The sequence below is a fragment of the Kogia breviceps genome, chromosome 14 (assembly GCF_026419965.1).
Source record: "Kogia breviceps isolate mKogBre1 chromosome 14, mKogBre1 haplotype 1, whole genome shotgun sequence".
In the NCBI taxonomy this organism is placed as follows: Eukaryota; Metazoa; Chordata; class Mammalia; order Artiodactyla; family Physeteridae; genus Kogia; species Kogia breviceps.
Window position 1 is genome coordinate 56,660,632 of NC_081323.1, and position 18,808 is coordinate 56,679,439.

The 18,808-nt window shown below is 55.0% G+C and overlaps 2 protein-coding genes across 14 annotated transcripts in view; one reads left to right on the forward strand and one right to left on the reverse strand.

Annotated features, from left to right (window-relative positions):
• The first annotated feature begins 776 nt into the window (after positions 1-776).
• NUDT16L1 (nudix hydrolase 16 like 1) lies at positions 777-13,558 on the forward strand. 8 transcript variants are annotated; one of them, XR_010836491.1, is made up of 6 exons: positions 783-2,637; positions 2,718-2,978; positions 3,720-3,942; positions 4,865-5,033; positions 9,563-12,209; positions 12,348-13,558. XR_010836491.1 is itself a non-coding variant. In XM_059036871.2 (4 exons), the coding sequence occupies exons 1-3, from the start codon at positions 2,485-2,487 to the stop codon at positions 3,939-3,941; spliced, it is 636 nt and encodes a 211-aa protein (XP_058892854.1). In that variant the 5' UTR covers positions 780-2,484; the 3' UTR covers position 3,942; positions 4,870-5,157. The 8 variants fall into 8 exon arrangements, 2 of the variants coding, with proteins under 2 accessions (XP_058892854.1, XP_058892853.1); XR_010836489.1 differs by having other exon boundaries at positions 9,563-9,641; positions 10,129-13,558; XR_010836488.1 differs by having other exon boundaries at positions 9,563-13,558.
• ANKS3 (ankyrin repeat and sterile alpha motif domain containing 3) overlaps positions 5,379-18,808 on the reverse strand; it is a 29,426-nt gene continuing 15,996 nt past the window's right edge. Inside the window, exons 6-17 of one of the 6 annotated variants that reach the window (XM_059036868.2) lie at positions 17,035-17,170; positions 13,303-13,461; positions 11,420-11,557; positions 10,797-10,906; positions 10,361-10,528; positions 8,120-8,244; positions 7,514-7,655; positions 6,970-7,142; positions 6,580-6,665; positions 6,018-6,101; positions 5,822-5,912; positions 5,379-5,747 (exon numbers count right to left, since the gene is read on the reverse strand). In XM_059036868.2, coding sequence (XP_058892851.1) covers positions 5,833-5,912; positions 6,018-6,101; positions 6,580-6,665; positions 6,970-7,142; positions 7,514-7,655; positions 8,120-8,244; positions 10,361-10,528; positions 10,797-10,906; positions 11,420-11,557; positions 13,303-13,461; positions 17,035-17,170 — 1,401 coding nt within the window. In that variant the 3' untranslated portion in view covers positions 5,379-5,747; positions 5,822-5,832. Of the gene's footprint in view, positions 5,748-5,821; positions 6,102-6,579; positions 6,666-6,969; positions 7,143-7,513; positions 7,656-8,119; positions 8,245-10,360; positions 10,529-10,796; positions 10,907-11,341; positions 11,558-13,302; positions 13,462-17,034; positions 17,171-18,808 lie in introns of all 6 variants that reach the window. The other 5 variants (XM_059036866.2, XM_059036865.2, XM_059036869.2 and 2 more) reach the window with 5 other exon arrangements.

Below are 18,808 nucleotides of genomic sequence, written 5' to 3' on the forward strand. Positions count from 1 at the left end.
TAATCCAAGTCTTCCCAGGTCTGGTTACTGTTAGGAAGAGAGTCAGCGGGTCACGAGATGGAGTTGATTTAACCTGTGGCTGGGGAGGGCTTCTCTGAGGAGATATTTCAGCTGAGCCCTGAATGCTGCCAGGGAGCTCTCTGTGGAAGAGCACCCCAGGCAGGCGGCCCAGCAAGTGCAAAGGCCCGGAGGCAGGAGTGGACCAAGTGTGTCCAGCAAGTGGCTGAAGCATCAGAGTTGGGGGGGTGGGGTGCAGACACCTTGTGGGGTAGTTTTAGTCAGAGGCTTCTAAGCAAGGGAGCAACTTTCTCCAGCTGTCATGTGGGGAATGGATTGGAGGGGCAGGTTTGGCTGCCAGGATGCTGGAGCCCAGCCAGGGCCCTCTGCTTGGTCTGTGCTCCCCTGCCCAGCGAGCAGCCTCCCCGTAGGGAAAGGCTGGGGCTCCAGAACACCCACTGCAGCACTGCCTGAACCAGCACCCACCAGCAGGGCCCTGGCTCCTTTGTAGACACAGTTCCAAGTAGCCTCCTCTGGTCCCCTCTGACTTAGGCAGCCTGTCCCTGCCCCAAGGAAGGCTTGCCACCCTCGGTCGTGCCTGCATCTGGCATGGTCCCAGTGTGGGAGAAGGGCATTCAGTGTCACATGGGTTCTTGCATGGGCTGCACCGGATCTCCCTCCACACTATCCCCAAACCAACCCACCTCCTTTTTTTTTTTTTTTTTTTTTTTTTTTTTTTTTTTTGTGGTTCGCGGGCCTCTCACTGTTGCGGCCTCTCCCGTTGCGGAGCACAGGCTCTGGACGCGCAGGCTCAGCGGCCATGGCTCACGGGCCCAGCTGCTCTGTGGCATGTGGGATCTTCCCAGACCGGGGCACGAAGCTGTGTCCCCTGCATCGGCAGGCAGACTCTCAACCACTGCGCCACCAGGGAAGCCCCCCACCTCCTTTCTTAATGTCTGTGGCCTGGAGGTGGGGTCCTCTCTGAATTGGCCCTTCCCCTTGATAATCTCTCCCCTTCAGACACGGTTACCTGCCCTAGAATCTGGCTTCCCCTTGCCAGCTGCGGCTGCCCCACCTGAGCCCTGAGCCCTGGCAGAGGGCCATGGTAGGGGAGAGCCTCTCTCTTTGGGTCCTTACTTCCCACATCTGACAGAACACCACCGACGACCCAACGTGAATGAGTTTCTGGTGGTTCCTGCCAACCCTCGCCTGCTCTCTGCCCCTCTCCTCAGCCCTGGTCAGGGCACAGAACTTGCCCTCGACTGCATGGCTCTCCTGAGGCTGTGCCATGGCACCCATCCTGTGAGCACAGGCTGTGGTGCCTTCCCTCAGCAAATCCATGTCCACGGTGGGAGAAAAATGGAGCTTGGGCCAGCTGGTGGAGCGAGTGGCACCATAGGATGCAGGGGAGCCCCACTACTGTCCTTCCGATGCTGTTTCTGACGCTTCTGAGCCCTAGCGACTTCCTTCTCCAGTACAGACACCTGGTAAGTAACTCAGGCCCCCTTTTGCTGAAGCTTCACGGTTTTCTGTTGTGTACACTGGGTAGGAGACAGTGGGAATCTTGGGTGGGATCCTGGCGTTCACAAACTGCTGGTTGCCCTCAGGCAAGTCCCATTCATCTGAGCCCCAGGTTCCTCCTCGGAGGAATAGTGCGGGAGACCCTAATTCCTCCAACCTGGCGTATGGTACGCTGGGCTGGGAAGCTCCCTGCCCCGGGATTTAAATCACTCTGCCCCAGCAGGCTGGGCTTAGGGAGCCCCAGGACTCCTCACCATGCACCCAGTTCAGTGCTGGGCGTGGACTCGAACTGTGAGGGCAGTTGAAGCTTTGCCAGACCCTGCTTTCCTGCTCTTCTAGTCAGGCAGACCAGCAGTGACCTTGGATTTCAGTGCTTAGCCGGCAGCAGAACGTTGGGGCTGGCGTGCGTGCAGGGGAGGGTTGTGCCCTCTGATCCCAGGGCTCAGCTGAGCCCCTTGGGGGAGGCAGGAGGCGCCCTCGCGCCCAGAAGCTGGAGCCGGCCAGGCCTGGGGCGGCGCTCCCAGGCAGACGCTGGGGTAGGCTAGGGCCGAGGGCAAAGAGATCGTTGGGGCTTCTGCCCTCTTCGGGGCGGGCAGTCTGAGCCCTGACTTCGCAAGCACCGCCGCCACCCCGCCAGCGCCCGAGGACCCGGAGTCCGCGCTCCACTCCTGCGAGCTCGGCTGTCGCGTTGCATCCTGGGCTCTGTAGTTTTCGAGGACCGTGGGTGGGGTGTGCGGCTATTGGGTGACGGCTGGGGATCCCGCAGCCATTCCCTTTGTGCCCGCCCCTTCCGCTCCGCAACGGCGTGTCGGAGAGCCGTGACGGGCTCTGCCCTGGTGCTCGTCAGCGATTGGCGGAGGGGCGGGGCCCAGGGGCGCGGCTGTCCGCGGATTGCTCGGGCGCGTTGGGGGCGGGCCCGCGCATGCACGTAAGGGCGGTGCCCGGGTCGCCGTGGGTAGTGCCAAGATGTCGGCGGCGGCGGTTCCGGAGCTGAAGCAGATTAGCCGGGTGGAGGCGATGCGTCTGGGGCCGGGCTGGAGCCACTCGTGCCACGCCATGCTGTACGCCGCAAACCCCGGGCAGCTCTTCGGCCGCATCCCCATGCGCTTCTCGGTGCTGGTGAGGACGCGGGAGGACGCGGGCGGGCGGGTACGGGACGCCACTCGGACCTGCGCCCGTGACCCGGCGCTCCCTTGCAGATGCAGATGCGCTTCGACGGGCTACTGGGCTTCCCCGGGGGCTTCGTGGACCGGCGCTTCTGGTCGCTGGAGGACGGACTGAATCGGGTGCTGGGCCTGGGCCTCGGCTGCCTGCGCCTCACGGAGGCCGACTACTTGAGCTCTCACCTGACCGAGGGCCCGCACCGCGTCGTGGCGCACCTGTACGCGCGGCAGCTGACGCTGGAGCAGCTGCATGCTGTGGAGATCAGCGCGGTGCACTCGCGGGATCACGGCCTGGAGGTGGGGGCCGCTGTCCGGGCCCCGCCCCCCGCCCCGGGGTTTGGCTCTGGCCCCGCGGAAGGCACCGATGGGTAACAAGTCCCCCTGAGGGTCCCCTGGACAGTTTGGGAGGGTGTCGCTGTCTCCAGCTTCGGGGTGGGGAGAGGGACCAGGGGTCGGGTAGGGTGGGAGGGGGGCCGGGGCTGGGGCTCCCTCGGGGCTGTGTTCCATCTGCCTTGCTGCCTGCCATTGCCAATCCTGGGAACGGGGAGTGGGATCGGTGGAAAGATGGGAAGGGGCGGTGCCTGCTCCGGGAGGTGTGAAACTGCAGAGTAAAAAGAGGATCTTGTAGGTCAGGGTTCATGGGCCGGAATCTCATGGTGTGGGGGATGAAGGCTCTACTTCTGGGTTTTATAGTCTGGAAGACTGGGAGTGGCACTTGGGGTGTTTGGGATTCACCAGGTGCAAGAGGGAGCATGGGGGTGTGGACTGCGGGGCTTCCTGCCAGTGGATGAGGGCTGGGACTTGAGAGTGGGATGTGCATGGGGGATGGCCTTGAAACTTGCTTGGGGAAGAGAGGGGCTGCACCGCACCAAGGGAGCTGGCTGGCTTCTACCTCCCCCAACCCTACCCAGGTCTCCCATTATGTCCTTGGCAACCTGGCTGTCCTTCCCGTGGCCTAGCAGCTCACAAGCCCCTCCTGCCAAGGCCATGCCATCCGTGTGGGGGCCTGGTCCCAATCCTGGTCTCCTCTCCATGCAGGTGCTGGGGCTCGTGCGTGTCCCACTGTACACCCAGAAAGACCGAGTCGGTGGCTTTCCCAATTTCCTGAGCAACGCTTTCATCAGCACAGCCAAGTACCAGCTCCTCTTTGCCCTCAAGGTGCTCAACATGATGCCTGAGGAGAAGCTGGCTGAAGCTTTGGCTGCGGCCACGGAAAAGCAGAAGAAGGCCCTAGAGAAGCTGCTCCCATCTTCCTCCTGAGGTTCCTCCTGTGCCTTGTGTCTGTCGCCCTCCCCCTGGCTCTCTGTACCCGTGGGCTGGGCCCTCCAGCCTCAGTGTGGGAGTGTGTCATCTGGCATGTTCTGCGCTTGACCCATTCCGCCTGTGTGGGGGAGTGGGCACCTCGTCATCTCCACTGCCCAGAGCAGTTACTGGGTGGTGGCCTGGGTGCACCCACTCTAAAAACGAGCTGTCTGTGCACGTCGTGGGCTGGTGGAGCCCCAGGTGTTGCCTCATGGCCTCAGTGGGTAGGTGCGCATGCACTTGAACCCTGGAGAAGTTGCTTTGTTCTCGTGGCAGTTTTGTTCTTGTGGAGGCCAACTTTGGGCTGACTCCATCCTGCATCCTGCCCTGAGCCAGCCCCAGGGTCTGGAGAGAAACGCCAGCCCAGGATAGGAGGTTATGTTGTGAACTTTGGTTGTTAGCTTTATTTGTGGTGAGTTTTCAAAGTAGCTTTACCCCCTCCGACTTGGTCCCTGTCCCTGCGGACAGTCAGGGCCGTGGGGCCCAGGTGTACAGGGAGCTGCTGGAGAAAGGATAGTAAAGTCGTGCCTCTGCTCTTTATGTGTTCTTCGGTCCTGGCTACAGGCCTAGGGGTGGACGCAGGAGGGTGTCCCCTTCCCTGCCACCCAGGGACCTGAGGGCAGGGGCCGGGCCTAAGAGCGGGGCTCTGGGTACCATTCAGGTATAGCTGATGCAGGCCTCCCCTCCCAGGTGGGGGTGCCAGCTACCTCCCCGTGTTGACTGTGGCACTGCCAGCTGTGGACTCTCTGGGCCATGGGCCTGGTCTGGTGGTTTCTTCACTGAGACTGACAGTATGAGGCTCCTCCCTGATCCTGGTGGCTCTGTGGTGCCTGGGCTGAGCCCACTGCTTCCTTTGAGAGCCTCCCTCTCTCTGTTCCCAGCACAGTCTGCAGGCACCTCCAGGAAACAGTGTGGCAGCACTGGCCAAGCGTGCACAATGACAACAGCAGAGCCACCACAGGACAGGAGGGTCACCCCTGGCGGTCTCCTATGGCCCTATGTCTGGAAAGACTCCTCAGCGAAGCTCACAGTTTCCACAGCGCCAGCCTGGTAAGGAAAGCAATGCTCCCAGCCCAGCCTGGGTGTCCCATCTTAGAGCCTCGACGAAGTGGTTGGCACATGTGGGCAAGGACACTCTGCTCTGTAAATAAAACACCTGTACTTGCTCCTCTCATTTCTGGGGCCTGCTTCGCTCTCCAGGTAGCTTTGTAGATTCATGGGAGTTCTGATGCAAAGGTGGCCCTAGCTACAGGCAACAGAGGGATGGGGCAGCAGGGATCACCCAGTCGGTCCTGCCCTGAGCATGGTGCTCTGGGCGAGGGCCCTGGCACAGCTTTCCTCTTGCTGTGGTTCATCAGCCAGTACCTCAGGCCGTGGGACCAGAACTGAACCCCCTCACCAACCAATCTTAAACTTTATTTTCCAGCAAATGACATATGCTGCCCAGGCGCCCCGCCCCAGTCCTCACCTGTCTGGGCGAAACTCAGTGTGGCACCTGTGGTGTGTGGGGACGCGCTCTCCCCAAGGCCCTGCCTGCTCTGGGCCCCACTCCCGGGTCTGGACAAGAGACCCTCGTCTTGCCTCAGTGCGGGCCTCGCCCTTGCACCGCCCATAGCCCCGTCCTGTCTACCAGCTGCTCCTGGGGCCCGATCCTCTGGCCCTGGCCACTGCAGCTGCCCGCTCGCTGGCCTCCTGTCCTCCGGGCACACAGCTTCAGGGTGGATCAGTCACCCCACGTCAGATTCTGAGAAAGGAAAGGGAAGACTGAGAGGGACGCTCACTTGGCTGCACAGCTGCCTTGCTCTCGGGGCCGAGGTCCTGGACGGACAGAGACTCACCGTCCCCCTGGCTAAGGCTCCCGCCAGTTCTCCTTCCCGTTCAGCACTTGCAGCTTCTCCAGGCTCTGGGTCACTAAGCACAGCACTCGCCCTGAGAACAGGGGCAGACAGTTACTGCTTCGCAGTCTGGAGGGCTCGAGGGCACAGGAATGGATGACCTTGAGGGTTGGTGGGCTGTCCGGCCCCCTGGACTCACCCATCTCCCGGACTCGATCCTCCAGGGCTCCCGACAGCTGAGGGAGGCTCAGGGCCTGCAAGGCGGCCTGCCAGCCTTTGGAGTCTGTAGGACAGAGAGCTGAGTAGGCCTGGGGTCTGTGCCCACAGGCCCTGCCTCTTCGTCCTGAGCCAGGGGACAGCAACCAGGAGACGACGCCCCCCCCCGCCCACCTTAGGTGCCATAGGTCCCTCTCATTACACCAGAGTGTTCTCCTCCCACTTGTGGAGCAAAGCGCTGACGGCCGGTCAGGGCTCAGCCCCAGGAAGGTGTGTGAGGGCCCCTGCCTACTGCTGGGCTGTGCCCTGGCGGGGGCCCAGCCAGGGGCTGCAGAAGTCACTTGAGGTCTTGGACAGTGCAGGCAGCCATGACCCAAAGACCACCTGGAGGGACAGTGAGGACATGGGCTTGGGCACGTGAGAGGATCTGGGGTGGGGTGGTGTCAGTGTGATAACCACACTGAGACAAGTGTTAAAACCCAGCCTGGGGAGGCGTCCCTGCCCTCTGTCTATCTGTTCTGGGTCTAGGACACTGCTCTCCTTACCAGCTGTGGGGAGGCCTGGGCCCAGCGTGGCCTCGAGCGGGGATTCATCCTGCTGCACTCGGGCAGACAGCTCAGCTTGACAGGCTCTGCCGGACATGAGAACCAATTGCTGGTGAGGGGAGAGGCCAGGCGAGCGCAGACACCCTTCTCCCTGAGTGTGAGGTGGGGCTCTGCTCTGTGCGCCCTGCCAGCCTGCGCCTGTGCGGCCTGGGCAGAGAAAGACCCACATGGGGCCCCAATGCTGCCTGGTCTGCCCTGCAAGGAGGGACAGCCAGATTAAATTGGGGTGGCGGTGACTCCAGGAGGCCCTGAACACGACCCATTCTTGGAAGAACCTGGAGGAAACAGTGACTTGGCCCTGGCCGGGGGGCAGCTCAAACACCCACTTACCGCAGCTGGTCCAGGACGAGCGCAGCGTCCCGGGTCAGGGCCCAGGTCTCCTGCAACTGTGCATGGACGTCCTTGCGGGCACCATCCTGTTCCAGGAGGCAGCTCTCCACCACGGCCCGCAGCTCCTGCTCCTGTGACACCAGGCCCCGCATGGCCTCCACCTCCTCACAGCGCTGCAGCGGAAGAGGCAGCAGGTGCAGCAGGCAGGTTCGGGGGTAGGGAATGAACACTCAGGCGGGGTTCCCCCCAACCAGGTTCCATCGCCACTGTCAGACTGCCTCCTCCTCTCCTGGCCTGCGGGGGACGTGTCTCCACCTTGGAGCCCCCCCAGCCTGGGCCCCTTCCTGCAAGCCCCGCGGTGTGCGTTGCTGACACCCTTTCTCCCCTCTGTGTCCACCTGTGCGCCCCACTGCATCTGAGCCATGATGCCTCCTGGCCTCGCTGTCCTGTCACCCGCCCTGGCTGCTGCTCTCTGCTGATTCTGGGCATCTGTCTCCACGCTGTGTCCTTCTCTGCACATCCCCTGCCCCAGCTCTCTACTTACTTTGTGCAGCTGGATGGCGAGCTCCTGCATCTCGGCTTCAAGCCGGTCAGCATAGGCCAGCTCCAAGGCATCACTGGGGGGGCGGGCGCTGCTGTGCCAGCGGGCGATGGCAGAGGTCATCTTTCTCTTGGGCCCAAACAACCTACAGCAGGAAGTGAGAGGACACGGATCAGCACCTGCTCTACGTGGAAGCTCCGTGGGCTGTCCTTCTACCAAGACTGTCTGCTAGAAAGATCCCTGCTTTGAAGGGGGAGAGTAGCCCCCAGGATCCTGGGACAGAAGACAGAAAGCGTCATAAGGAGTCGTGACCTTCCCACCCTGCCTGGCTGCTGCTTTCACTGGACAGGGAGCTGGGGCTGCTAGGGATGCTCTCAAAGGTGGACAGTGGAAAACGTCAGGGTGCCCTGAGCACAGCAGTGTCCACTGGTCCAGCTCGGGGCCTCGGGACCCAGGCTGTCTGCACCTGAGCTGGGAGCAGCTGCAGGAGTGGACAGCTGACAGCAGGGAGAAAGCCGGCCACTGGACAGGGAGGCTCTCCACCCAATGCTGGGAGCTGCACCTCAGCTGGTTCCTGGGCATTGTGTACACAGAGGCCCTGGGACTCACGTGATGCCGATTTCCTTCAGGTCGCTCTCAGTGAGGGTCAGAAAGATGCGGAGGTCCACATCCTGCTCCTCAAACACCTGCAGGTATTTGAGACAGCCAATCTGCTCCAGCAGTGTGGCAAGGTCCTAGAGGGTGAAGAGCCAGGGCAGGTCAGAGGACAGGCAGGCCACGAAGATGTGGGGGCAGGAAAAGGCCCATGCTGCACACAGAGCTGCCTTTCTCCTGCTGAGCACCTGGCCTGTCCTGAGCTCTGCTGACTCCCAAGTTTGGCAGAAAGCCTGGGCTGCCCCCTGTGTGTCCTCAGGCAGGGCAGGCAGGGCATCTCTGGACCAGTGTCTTCACTGCAGCAGGAAGCACACCCTGTGGCAGGTCTGCGGCAGAAGCTCCTCTCGGTCTCTGCTGACCCAGGACTCTCCATTTTTCCTTCACTCTGGGGGACAGTCTTTGCCGGACATTGCACTGTTAGTTAACATATCGTCCCATGTCTGGTCCCTGTGGTTTCTGATGAGAAATACGCTGTTAATCGTGTGGAGATCCCCTTGTACGTGCTGAATCACTTGTCTCTTGCTCCAAGATTCTTTGTTTAGTGACACTCTGATTATGATGTGTCCAGGTGTGGCTCTGAATTTAACCAACTTAGAGCTAGAGCTCATTCAGCTTTTTGGATGTGCAGATTTGTTTGTTGATCAAATCTGAGATTTGGCTTTTTTTTTTTTTGGCCTTTTGGATAGAAATGGAAATTTATTTGCCAGGAAGGATGATCCCTTGAGACCAGTGCAGGGCCTCCTCTTTGCTAATTCTGTGTTTGGCCACAATGCAGCCTGCCCTGCACTTCTTGTCTGCGATGCTGAAACCTGGCCTCCCCAGCACCACGTAGAGGTCTAGGCTGTAGGTACCAATGCCTGGTGTTTGATCCCCAGATCGATGTGTTCTTGGATCCCCAAACCAAAATTTCCAGTATCTGAGAGATTATTTTTTCTTAACTTGCATTCTCGCAGCTTTAAGACGTTTCTCCAGGATTTCTTCTGCCTTGGCCTCATGGACTGTGCAGTAGACGGCAGTCTTTTCACTTCCCCTGATAAGATTTGGCTATTTTTAAACATTTTTTCTATTTTTCCCTCCCTCCTCTTCAGGAACACCATTATGTGCATGCTGTTACACTTACTGGTGTCTCACAGGTTTCTGTTCATTTTTCCTTATTCTTCTTTATCGGATTGGATAACCTCAAGTGATCTATGTTGTCTTCTGGTTCTTCTGTGTGCTCAAACCTGCTGTTGAGCCCCTCTAGTGAAATTTTCATCGCAGTTATTGTACTTTCAGTTCCAGAATTTCTATTTGGTTCATTTTTATTTCTATCACTTTATTGATATTCCGTATTTAGACATGGTTTCCTTTAGCTCTTGGAACATATTTCATTCTTTTTTTTTGTTTCTGTTTTACAAGCCCTGTGTCAAGGACTGACTTTCAGGAGATGACAGTGACGGAGCTGCTCTGCTACATAGGAACCCTGACCCAGAAGCAGGTAGCTTCGCCCCACTGGCTCCTCTGCCAAGCACATACACCAAATCTTGGAACATATTTAAAGAAGCTGATTTAAAGGCTCCAATTGGCATGTGTTTACTAAGGTATTGAGAGGTCAGCTGCTCACTGAGCCTGGGAACACAGGCGCTGGAGAGAGCTCCCCAGAGGGGCTGTGAGGAGAAACCAGCAAAATCACAGGCTTTTAGTGAAGAGCACAGCTATGACTTTAATAAATGGCAAATACTGACCTCTCTTCCACCTTTGTACCACTTATGCCCACAGAGGGTGGGAGAACACACTAGGCAGTGACGCTGCTGTTGCACCTATAATCCCGGACAAACTGCTCAGAGCAGCCACGATGAGAAAGGCAGCAATTAAGTTCTCATTAAGTCCCAACTGAGTGCCACTTTGCCTCTGCTTCCCATGTAGCTTGTCACTGTCACCTGAAAGCAGCTCTGTGATGCTGGTCCTGTGTTTCTCCTCCCCAGGCTCAGGGAGGCTGAGCTGGGCATGGAAACCAGGGGGAGAGACAGATCCCTCCATGGAAAGGGATGAACAGAAGCCCGGCAACTGGCTCCTCTCACCATTGGGAATCCTCTCAGCCCGAGTAGCTTTCTAGGTCATGTGGAGAAAACCACCCCACTCTTCTCTCAACAGTGCCGGCCCCATGGAATGTACAAATAAATGCCTCACAAATCACAAGAAGCCCCACGGTCTTACCTGGGGTCCTGAGTAGGGGGACCTGTCAGTCTGGGGGATCAATCTTGGGGCACAGGAAGTCCCGGTGCCAGGAGGCCACTGGCTGTCGCTGCTGCTGTAACGATTCTTGGTCTTCACGTAGCTTTTAGTTTGTTTGCGAACCGAGCTTTTCCGCGCATGATCTGAATCCTGTGGTGAGAGGTGTGTGTTTAAAGCAACTGCGGGGGCTGGCAGCTGACGTGCTGCATCCAAGCTCTGCTCCCTGCCCCACCGCCAGTGTATGCGGATTCATCTGCACACTCCCCTCATGGTGGGGAAGGTCTGAAATTTCCCGAAACTCCCCCGCCTGCCAGAGGCCTCCCATGGCAGGCCCCGTGGCACTGCATGGACACGCTCACCTCAACTGAACTGCTAGGCAGCCCCCACGACACCGGGGGCGAGGGGGGGGGAGGTTCACCTCGTTGCTCTCCAGGGAGGCCTCGCTGCTGAGTTCCGGGGCCCGGGCCAGGCCCTCACTGCTGCTGCTGCTCCGCGCGGCCCCGAGGTGGGCACAGAAGGCGTGCTCTTCTGACAATGGCGAAGACGAGGACGCCTGACCACAGGCCTCGCCCGTGGCGACTCCCCAGAGCCCTGTCCCCGAGCGGCTTCAGCCACAGCGCTCCCCGGCCCCTCCAATCGTTCACTGTTTGCTTCTGCTTCACGCCGACTGCCGGGCCAGGCCCTTCCTCTCTAGGCTCGGCAGGGTTTGTCTGCTCTGTTCACCGATAAATGCAAGCATCTAGCCAGTGCTTGGCACACAGGACACTCGGTAAACAGCTGTGGAATGGACGATGCACATAACATACGAAGACATTTCCTAAGGACTTACCAGTCAAGAGGCTAAGCCTGTCTGTCTGGACTGACTCCCAGATCCTGCTCAGAGAGACCCTGGGTGAGAATTCTCCTCAACTGTCCCCACACCAGATTATGACTCTCCTCACAACAGCCAGAACCTTCTCTAACCTTCACCCTCTCCTCTGCCGGATGGACCCGTCACAGGGCCATGGCCCAGCTGGACTGGTGGCGGGGGGGCGTGCGTACCCCGGCTGCTGCTGCTGCTGCTCTCCACATCCCGCTCATTGATGGGGGAGGTGACGTCCCTGTAGCAGAGGCCCCCCTCTTCCAGGGGGTTCTCATCGCTGCTGTTGAAGGTGACATAGCCCTGTGGAGGCACCTGCTCTGTGGACAGAATGGGGCATGTAAATCCACATGCATGCATAAGGAAGGACGAGTTCTTCCTTCCACACGCAACCACCTCTTCAGAGGGATCTCGGCAAGGGGAGCCCCAGGACAGCATTCTCTACTCGCCACAGTAACCTGGACAGAGCCATGCCGTCTGCAGGTGAGGAAACAGTCTCCAAGGGGTTAGTGACCAGCTTGTGCCCAGCAGCGGGTGCACGTGGAGCCAGGCCTGGCAGTGGCGGCCTCTCTATCACGCCATGCTGTTGCTTTGCCAAGAGGACAAAGTAGGAGACGGTAAGCTGTATTTACAAATTCCTGAGCCAAAGGAAAACTATACTACAAGGTGTTCCCGCAGCTAGAAACATCTACTCTCATACACACACCGGCCTGCGTGGCCCCTGCGACTTTCCAGCACAGGGGCCAGTCAACCCCAATCAAGAAGATCCAGCTGAACAGGAAGGTTAAGAGGCCCTGGCTAAACATTAACGGCAGCGACAATGAATTATATAACTTCTGAATGTCTGCCTGTGAGAAAACAAGGAGAAGAGGCAGAACACAAACCAGAGTGTTTAATTCCGCCTTTGCCCCTGCCTCTGCCCCACAGAAAGTACGTGTATTTGCAATGAGAGCCTGGCTGGTGGGACCACAGGTAACTTATTTTCTTCTTTATACCTTTCTGAAGTTAGAGATTTTTTACATCAGCACATGCTATTTATCATTCAAAAATGTTTTTTAACTTTTGGCAAAGAGCATATATACACTTATAGAAAATTATAATTTCACACAGTGTAAGAAGAAAAACAGAATCTCCTGAAAGGCCAGAGCTGAGAGGCTAGTGAACACTCCTTCCCATGCCCCGGCCACAGCTCAGGCAGGACAGGTGGCCTGGGTTCCTCCAAAGAAACAGACTCTGCCACTCATCCCAGAGCCCCAAGCTCCCAGCTGCCAGACCAGATGCCCGTGTCCTCGCCCGCAGCACCAGCTCACCAGTCAGCCCCCCGGACGCTGGGAGGAGGTAGGCCTGGTTACCAACCAGTGCCAGGACCCTTTCCAAGGGTCTGAGAAGGGAATCAAGTCCTCACATGGTCTCCTGGCTGGGAGGGGGTTCTGAGGGCTGCTCGCTAGACCAGCAGCCTGGCCACTGATAGCAAGACCCACACCGGAGTCTGGTCACTCAGGCCAGCACGAGAGACAGCGTCAAGCCCAACGCGCCTCAAGAACTCAGCGCCTGTGCTCCCCAAGAGCACTGCACTCAACACTCAGGAGCTGACAGTCTGACAAAAACTCAGGCCATCTGGAAACTCAGGGTTTAGGGTTCTGGCCCACCAGGTGTCTGGTGGGCAGTTCTCAAATCCACACCCTGAGAAAAGAGTGCGAGGACAGAGTCCTCCCCAGGGGATGCGGCAGAGACAGGAAGGGGACTCAACGGTCACGTTCTCCCTGCTGGGCTGACCCACCCACGTGAGGAATGGATCTGAGCTCAGCTCTCTCTCTCCTACAGGAGAGAATGTTTTATTTGTAGTTTTAACCAACAGAAAGGAAACTCAAAGGACAAACCAAAACCCAAGAGCGAGCCACTGACTAATGTATCTCCATCCCTGTGATGGATTCTAAGTCCTTGAGCTGCTGCTCCCACCTGGCAGCCCAGGCGGCCCCCACGTCAGGAGCCTGAGAGTCGCTCATTCTTTCAGACAGAATCCTAGACTACGATGTCAAAGCCACCCGGATCGTGGGGCACTCACCATAGCAAGGCTGCTGCATCCTGCCTCCAAGTCCAATAGCTGTGAGCCTAGCCAAGGCTCGTGGCCCCTCGTGGATGCTGAGGCCCTTCTTCCGACAGGGCCTCTGTCTCTGAGGGACAGGGCAGGATTCATCTGAAGAGCTCAGATCTTCGTATTTTTCTGTGGGTCAAACACCAAAATTTAGACAGTATGTTCAGTGATGGACTAACTTACTAATCCTCATAATGAACTGAAATAAAAATCATCGTTAATTGCTTTTTTCCTTTTCCTAAATTAAGAAAAGTGTTCCCAGGATGTCACCTGTAAGAAATGCCACAATGGGTGGGTCCACTGCTCAGGCCACAGGGACATGGGGCAGGGGGCGGGGGGGGGGGAGTAAAATTGTGAATTATGGTGAGTGGATCCAACTCATCCCTCTCTCTGAGTTTCCAGAATTTTTTACAACATGTAGTATGTTAACAGTCAGAAATACATTCTGTTCCAAGCTGAGGTGACAAGTAAGATCCATCTCTTCATAAACATACAGCAACAGCAGTCACAACTTCTTAAGCCATTTTATATTCTTAACCTGAACAATCTCTTAGGAAACAAGTGCCACATAACAGCTCTGTGTGCTGTTTCATGACCCGTCTGAAGAGCTCAGTGTGCCCACAGCTATCAGCATTTTATAGCTTTTCATTGTTTTCCATATTTCATTACACCTAGAAGACAAAATTCAGGGGTTTATTTGTAGAAGGCGCCCATTGGGTAAGATCTCACTTTGGAGTTGGTGAACTGGGGTGGAGACATGCAGAGAAGCCCTCATTACCACTGTATCCACTGTGTGCTGGTATCTGTTACAAAGCAGTCCTGAGGCCAAGAAGGGAGAGGCTCACTCAGACATGAACTGAAGGCTCAGCCCAACCACTGCCCGAGAGCAAGAGAATCACTGGCCCAGTTTCCAAGCCCGGGCCAGTGATGCCAAGTGGACCCCTCCCTCACACTCCAGGATCCATGCCGCCAGGAGGAGACTGGGGTCTATCCAAGCAGAAGCAGAAGGAGTCATAAAAAATAAATGTTCAGGCAGGGGAACCAAGGAAAAGGTGGCTCCACAAGTCTGAACCTCCTGACGTGGCCCCTTGATCCTGTACAGTTGGCAGAATAGACAGAACAACATGAACCCTACACCCCAACATGGCCCAGGTGGCAGGGAGCCCCACAGACGCCAGCATCCCTGATGCCCAGGAGGAGGTGAGCACCCGCTCCAGGAGACTCAGCACTCACCCCATTCTCTGCACAGAGACTAGTGGGTCTAGGAAACACACCACACAGAAGAGAGACGTGGGTAAAGACCAGGCCCAGATGGTTTCACAGGGAATCCTTCAAAGACCACATGGGGGGCTTCCCTGGTGGTCCAGTGGTAAAGAATCCGCCTTCCAACACGGGATGCGAGTTCGATCCCTGGTCGGGGAACTAAGATCCCATGTGCTGCAGGGCAGCTAAGCCCATGCGCCTCAACTACTGAGCCCGCACTTGTGTGCTGCAAACTATAGAGCCTACACGCCCTGGAGCCCACGCACCACAACTAGAGAGAAGCCCGTGTGTTGCAATGACAGATCCCACGTGCCGCAACTAAGGCCCGATGCACCCCCACCAAAAAAAAAAAAAAAAAAAGACCACATGGGACCAATGCTACTCCATAAATTGTTCTAGAGCACAGAAAGGAAAGGAAACTTTCCAGTTCTTTTTATGAAGTATAATATTGAGACCTATAACTGATAAAGATAGACAAAAGAAAATCACAGACCAACATCACTTATGAATATCCATACAAAATTAATAAACATTAGCAACAGAATCTAGAACCACATTAAGAAAAGAGTACACCAAGTGGGATTTATGCCAAGAATGTAAAGTTGGTTCATTATTAAGAAATTCATTAACATAATAAACTGTGTTAATAGATCTAAGGAGAAAATTCACCATCATCTCCATAGATGTTGAAAACACCTTTGACAAAATTTAGCACTTATCCTATAAAAACATTCAAGAATACAGGAAATGACAAATACTTTCTTAACACGACAACATATATGCAGACCTTACTCTGCAAGCCAGCATCTTACTTTTTTAAAAAAACATTTATTTTTTATTCTTTATTTATTTTCATTTATATTTTTTATTTTTTGGCCACACCACACAGCGTGCAGGATCTTAGTTCCCCAAACAGGGATTGAACCCGTGCTCCCTGCAGTAAAGTGTGGAGTCTTAACCACTGGACTGCCAGGGAAGTCCCAAGCCAGCATCATACTTAATGTGGCATTTCTGCTAAGATCAGGGCCAAAGTGAATGCCCACTACCTCACCTCATTCAATGGGGAACTAGAGGGATTAGTGAGTGCGATGAAAGCAAAGAAATCTGAGGTACAAAAATCAGGAAAAAAGTAGTAAATCTGTCTCTGTTTGCAGGTTTTATGGCAGTGTACCTGGAAAACCCTAGAGAACAGATAAATAAAACGAATTCAGACAATGAAAGAACTCAATAAGGCAGCAGGCGGTAGAACTGTGGACAGACAGCAGTCGCCTTCCTCTGCACAGACAAGCCGTTCAAGGCTATGATGGCGGCATTAAGAGGGATAATGCGTTTACAACAGCAATGACGAAAATCAGACCCTCAGGAAAAACTTCAGTTATATGCAAAATGTATTTGAAGAAAAATTTAAAACCCTCTTGCGGGCTTCCCTGGTGGCGCAGTGGTTGAGAATCCGCCTGCCAATGCAGGGAACACGAGTTCGTGCCCCGGTCCGGGAAGATCCCACATGCCGCGGAGCGGCTGGGCCCGTGAGCCATGGACGCTGAGCCTGCGCGTCCAGAGCCCGTGCTCCGCGATGGGAGAGGCCACAGCAGTGAGAGGCCCGCGTACCACAAAAAAAAAAAAAACCCTCTTGCAAGACAAGAAAGTACACTTGAACAAAAGGACGTCCCTTGGTCTTAGGGTGACTCAACACAGAGCAGTTCATTTGTACATTTGCCACAGTCACAAAAATATCACCATGCTGTTTTTAAGGAGCTAGACAAGTTGATGCTCAAGTTCACACAGAAAAGCAAGTGCCAGGAAACACTGGAGAAGGAAAGCTAGGAGGTGGGCCGGCCCCACCAGGTGGCAAAACATGTCAGAGAAAACCTCTGTCATTTACACAGTGTGGGTCTGTGTGTGCAGAGTCCAGTGGAATAGAACAGGCAGTCCAGAAACAGACCTGAATGCAAACAGAAATTCAGAATATATGGTAAAGATCACTAGGTCAAAAATGGACTTCTAAACACATGATGCTAGGACAACAGGGCAGCTGTTTAGAAAAAACCATCCGTGAAAATACATTGTGAATGGATCAGAGATCTACATGGAGAAATGAAACCATACACAAACTAGAGGAAAACATGGGCAATTTGTTGTACAACCAGGGCATAGGGCAAGATTTTCTGTTACTTAAAACCCAGAGGCAATAAACGGATAAATTTGACTACATAAAATTAAAACATCTGCATGGCAACAAACAGCACAAACAAGGTAAGAACCAAAATCCAGAGCGATCCCCTCTGTGAGCTGCCCTCCTCCTCCCTGTCCTGCCCATCCTCAGCCTGGCAGTCCCCCCCTACATTCTACACCCTCCCCTCAGCCCGGGTCCTGGCCAGGATCCAGGAGCCAAAGGGGAGGAGGGGATGCCAGCAGAGGCCTGGCCGCAGACGCAGGTACCTGGACTCCGGTAGAGGCTCTTGGGCAGAGAAGGTGAGTGAACGTCTATCAGCCCCACAATCTTCATGTGTCCAAACTGCTTGGCCAGCATCCGGGCTGTGGCTCCACTGTGGTCTCTTGTGTCCACTTTGACTCCCTGTGAAAGTTTGTGAAAGAAGAGTTAGGAACCTCGCCCACAAAGCAGTCTCGCTTCAGGGCTGCAGACCCTGGAGGAGAGGGAGGGCGCTGGCATCTTCCTGACAAGCTCACATCCCTGCGAGAAAGTGGGGAAGGCAATCCATCCCCCCCCATATCCATCCATCCATCCATCCATCCATCCATCCATCCATCCATCCTATCTATCCATCTATCTAATCTATCTATCTATCTATCTATCGCTACGTTGGGTCATCGTTGCTGCATGGGCTTTCTTTTTAGTTGCAGCGAGCGGGGGCTACTCTTTGTTGCAGTGCACAGACCTCTCATTAAGGTGGCTTCTCTTGTTGTGGAGCATGGGCTCTAGGTGCACAGGCTTCAGCAGTTGTGGCACATGGGCTCAGTAGTTGTTGCTCGCGGGCTATAGAGCGCCAGCTCAGTAGTTGTGGTGCATGGGCTTAGTTGCTCCGCAGCATGTGGGATCTTCCCAGACCAGGGCTCAAACCTGTCTCCCCTGCATTGGCGGGCAGATTCTTAACCACTGCGCCACCAGCGCAGCCCCGGGAAGGCACTTAGTGACAAGAGTGGAGGGCGCCCAGCTGGCTCTGACGCTGCAGACACACACTGAATGGGGAGAGCATGTGTCCCACTCGCTGCACCTCTCTTCACACAGAGAAAACTGGAGACAATAGATTCACTGGAGGGCCAGCCTTTAAAAACCATAATCAGATTGGGAGCATCACCCTTCTGAAACAGAATTTGGTAACTTTTACCCAAAGCCCTAAAAAGTACTTATCATATTCAGCACAACAGTTCCACTTCCACACCACATATCTGCAATAACAAAAACCCGGAGACAACTTAAATGCTCAGGGGGGTGGAGAGTCAGCTATGTTACTCCCATAAGTGCTGGTATTTACAAATAACAAAATTATAACCAAGATTTAAAAAGGACCACAATACAAAACTATATATATACATTACAACTGTGACAAAACAAAAAAGTATACAGAAAGTAATACTGGAAGGAAATATGCCCAAACTGTTAGTATTATTTTTAGGCAGTAAGATAATGGGGATTTTCCACATCTTCCTAATCTTCTATATTTTCTAAATTTACTACTATGAGCACGTTTACTTTTGAAACTAGAAAAGTCCAATAAGCTTTCTATTTTGAAAGCTTCAACCATGCAGCCTCGTAGGTGATGGTGGGACTACAAGCCCGTGCTCTAGAGGGCAAATCAGAAAGAGACAGTTGAAACCTGAAAAGTGCGCACGCCCTCCGACCGAGAAATTCCACTTCTGGAATTTAACCTCAGGAAATAATGAAGGATATACACTAACATTTAGGATCCTCTCTGAAGCATTTAGCATAGTGAGAACTGAAAAGAACTAGTTCACTAGGGGATTAGTGAAATAAATGAGAACACATAAAATGGAACACCACCCACCCACTTACATGACAGGGCCAAGTGTATGTAGAAACCTGGGCAGGTGTGCACAAGACATCGTTAAGAGAAAAAAAGCATATTACAAAACATTCTATAAAATGGAATTCCACTTTGACTTAAAATATTTATCCATAAAAAACTAGGATACTTGGGAATTCCCTCGCAGTCCAGTGGTTAAGACTCGGGCT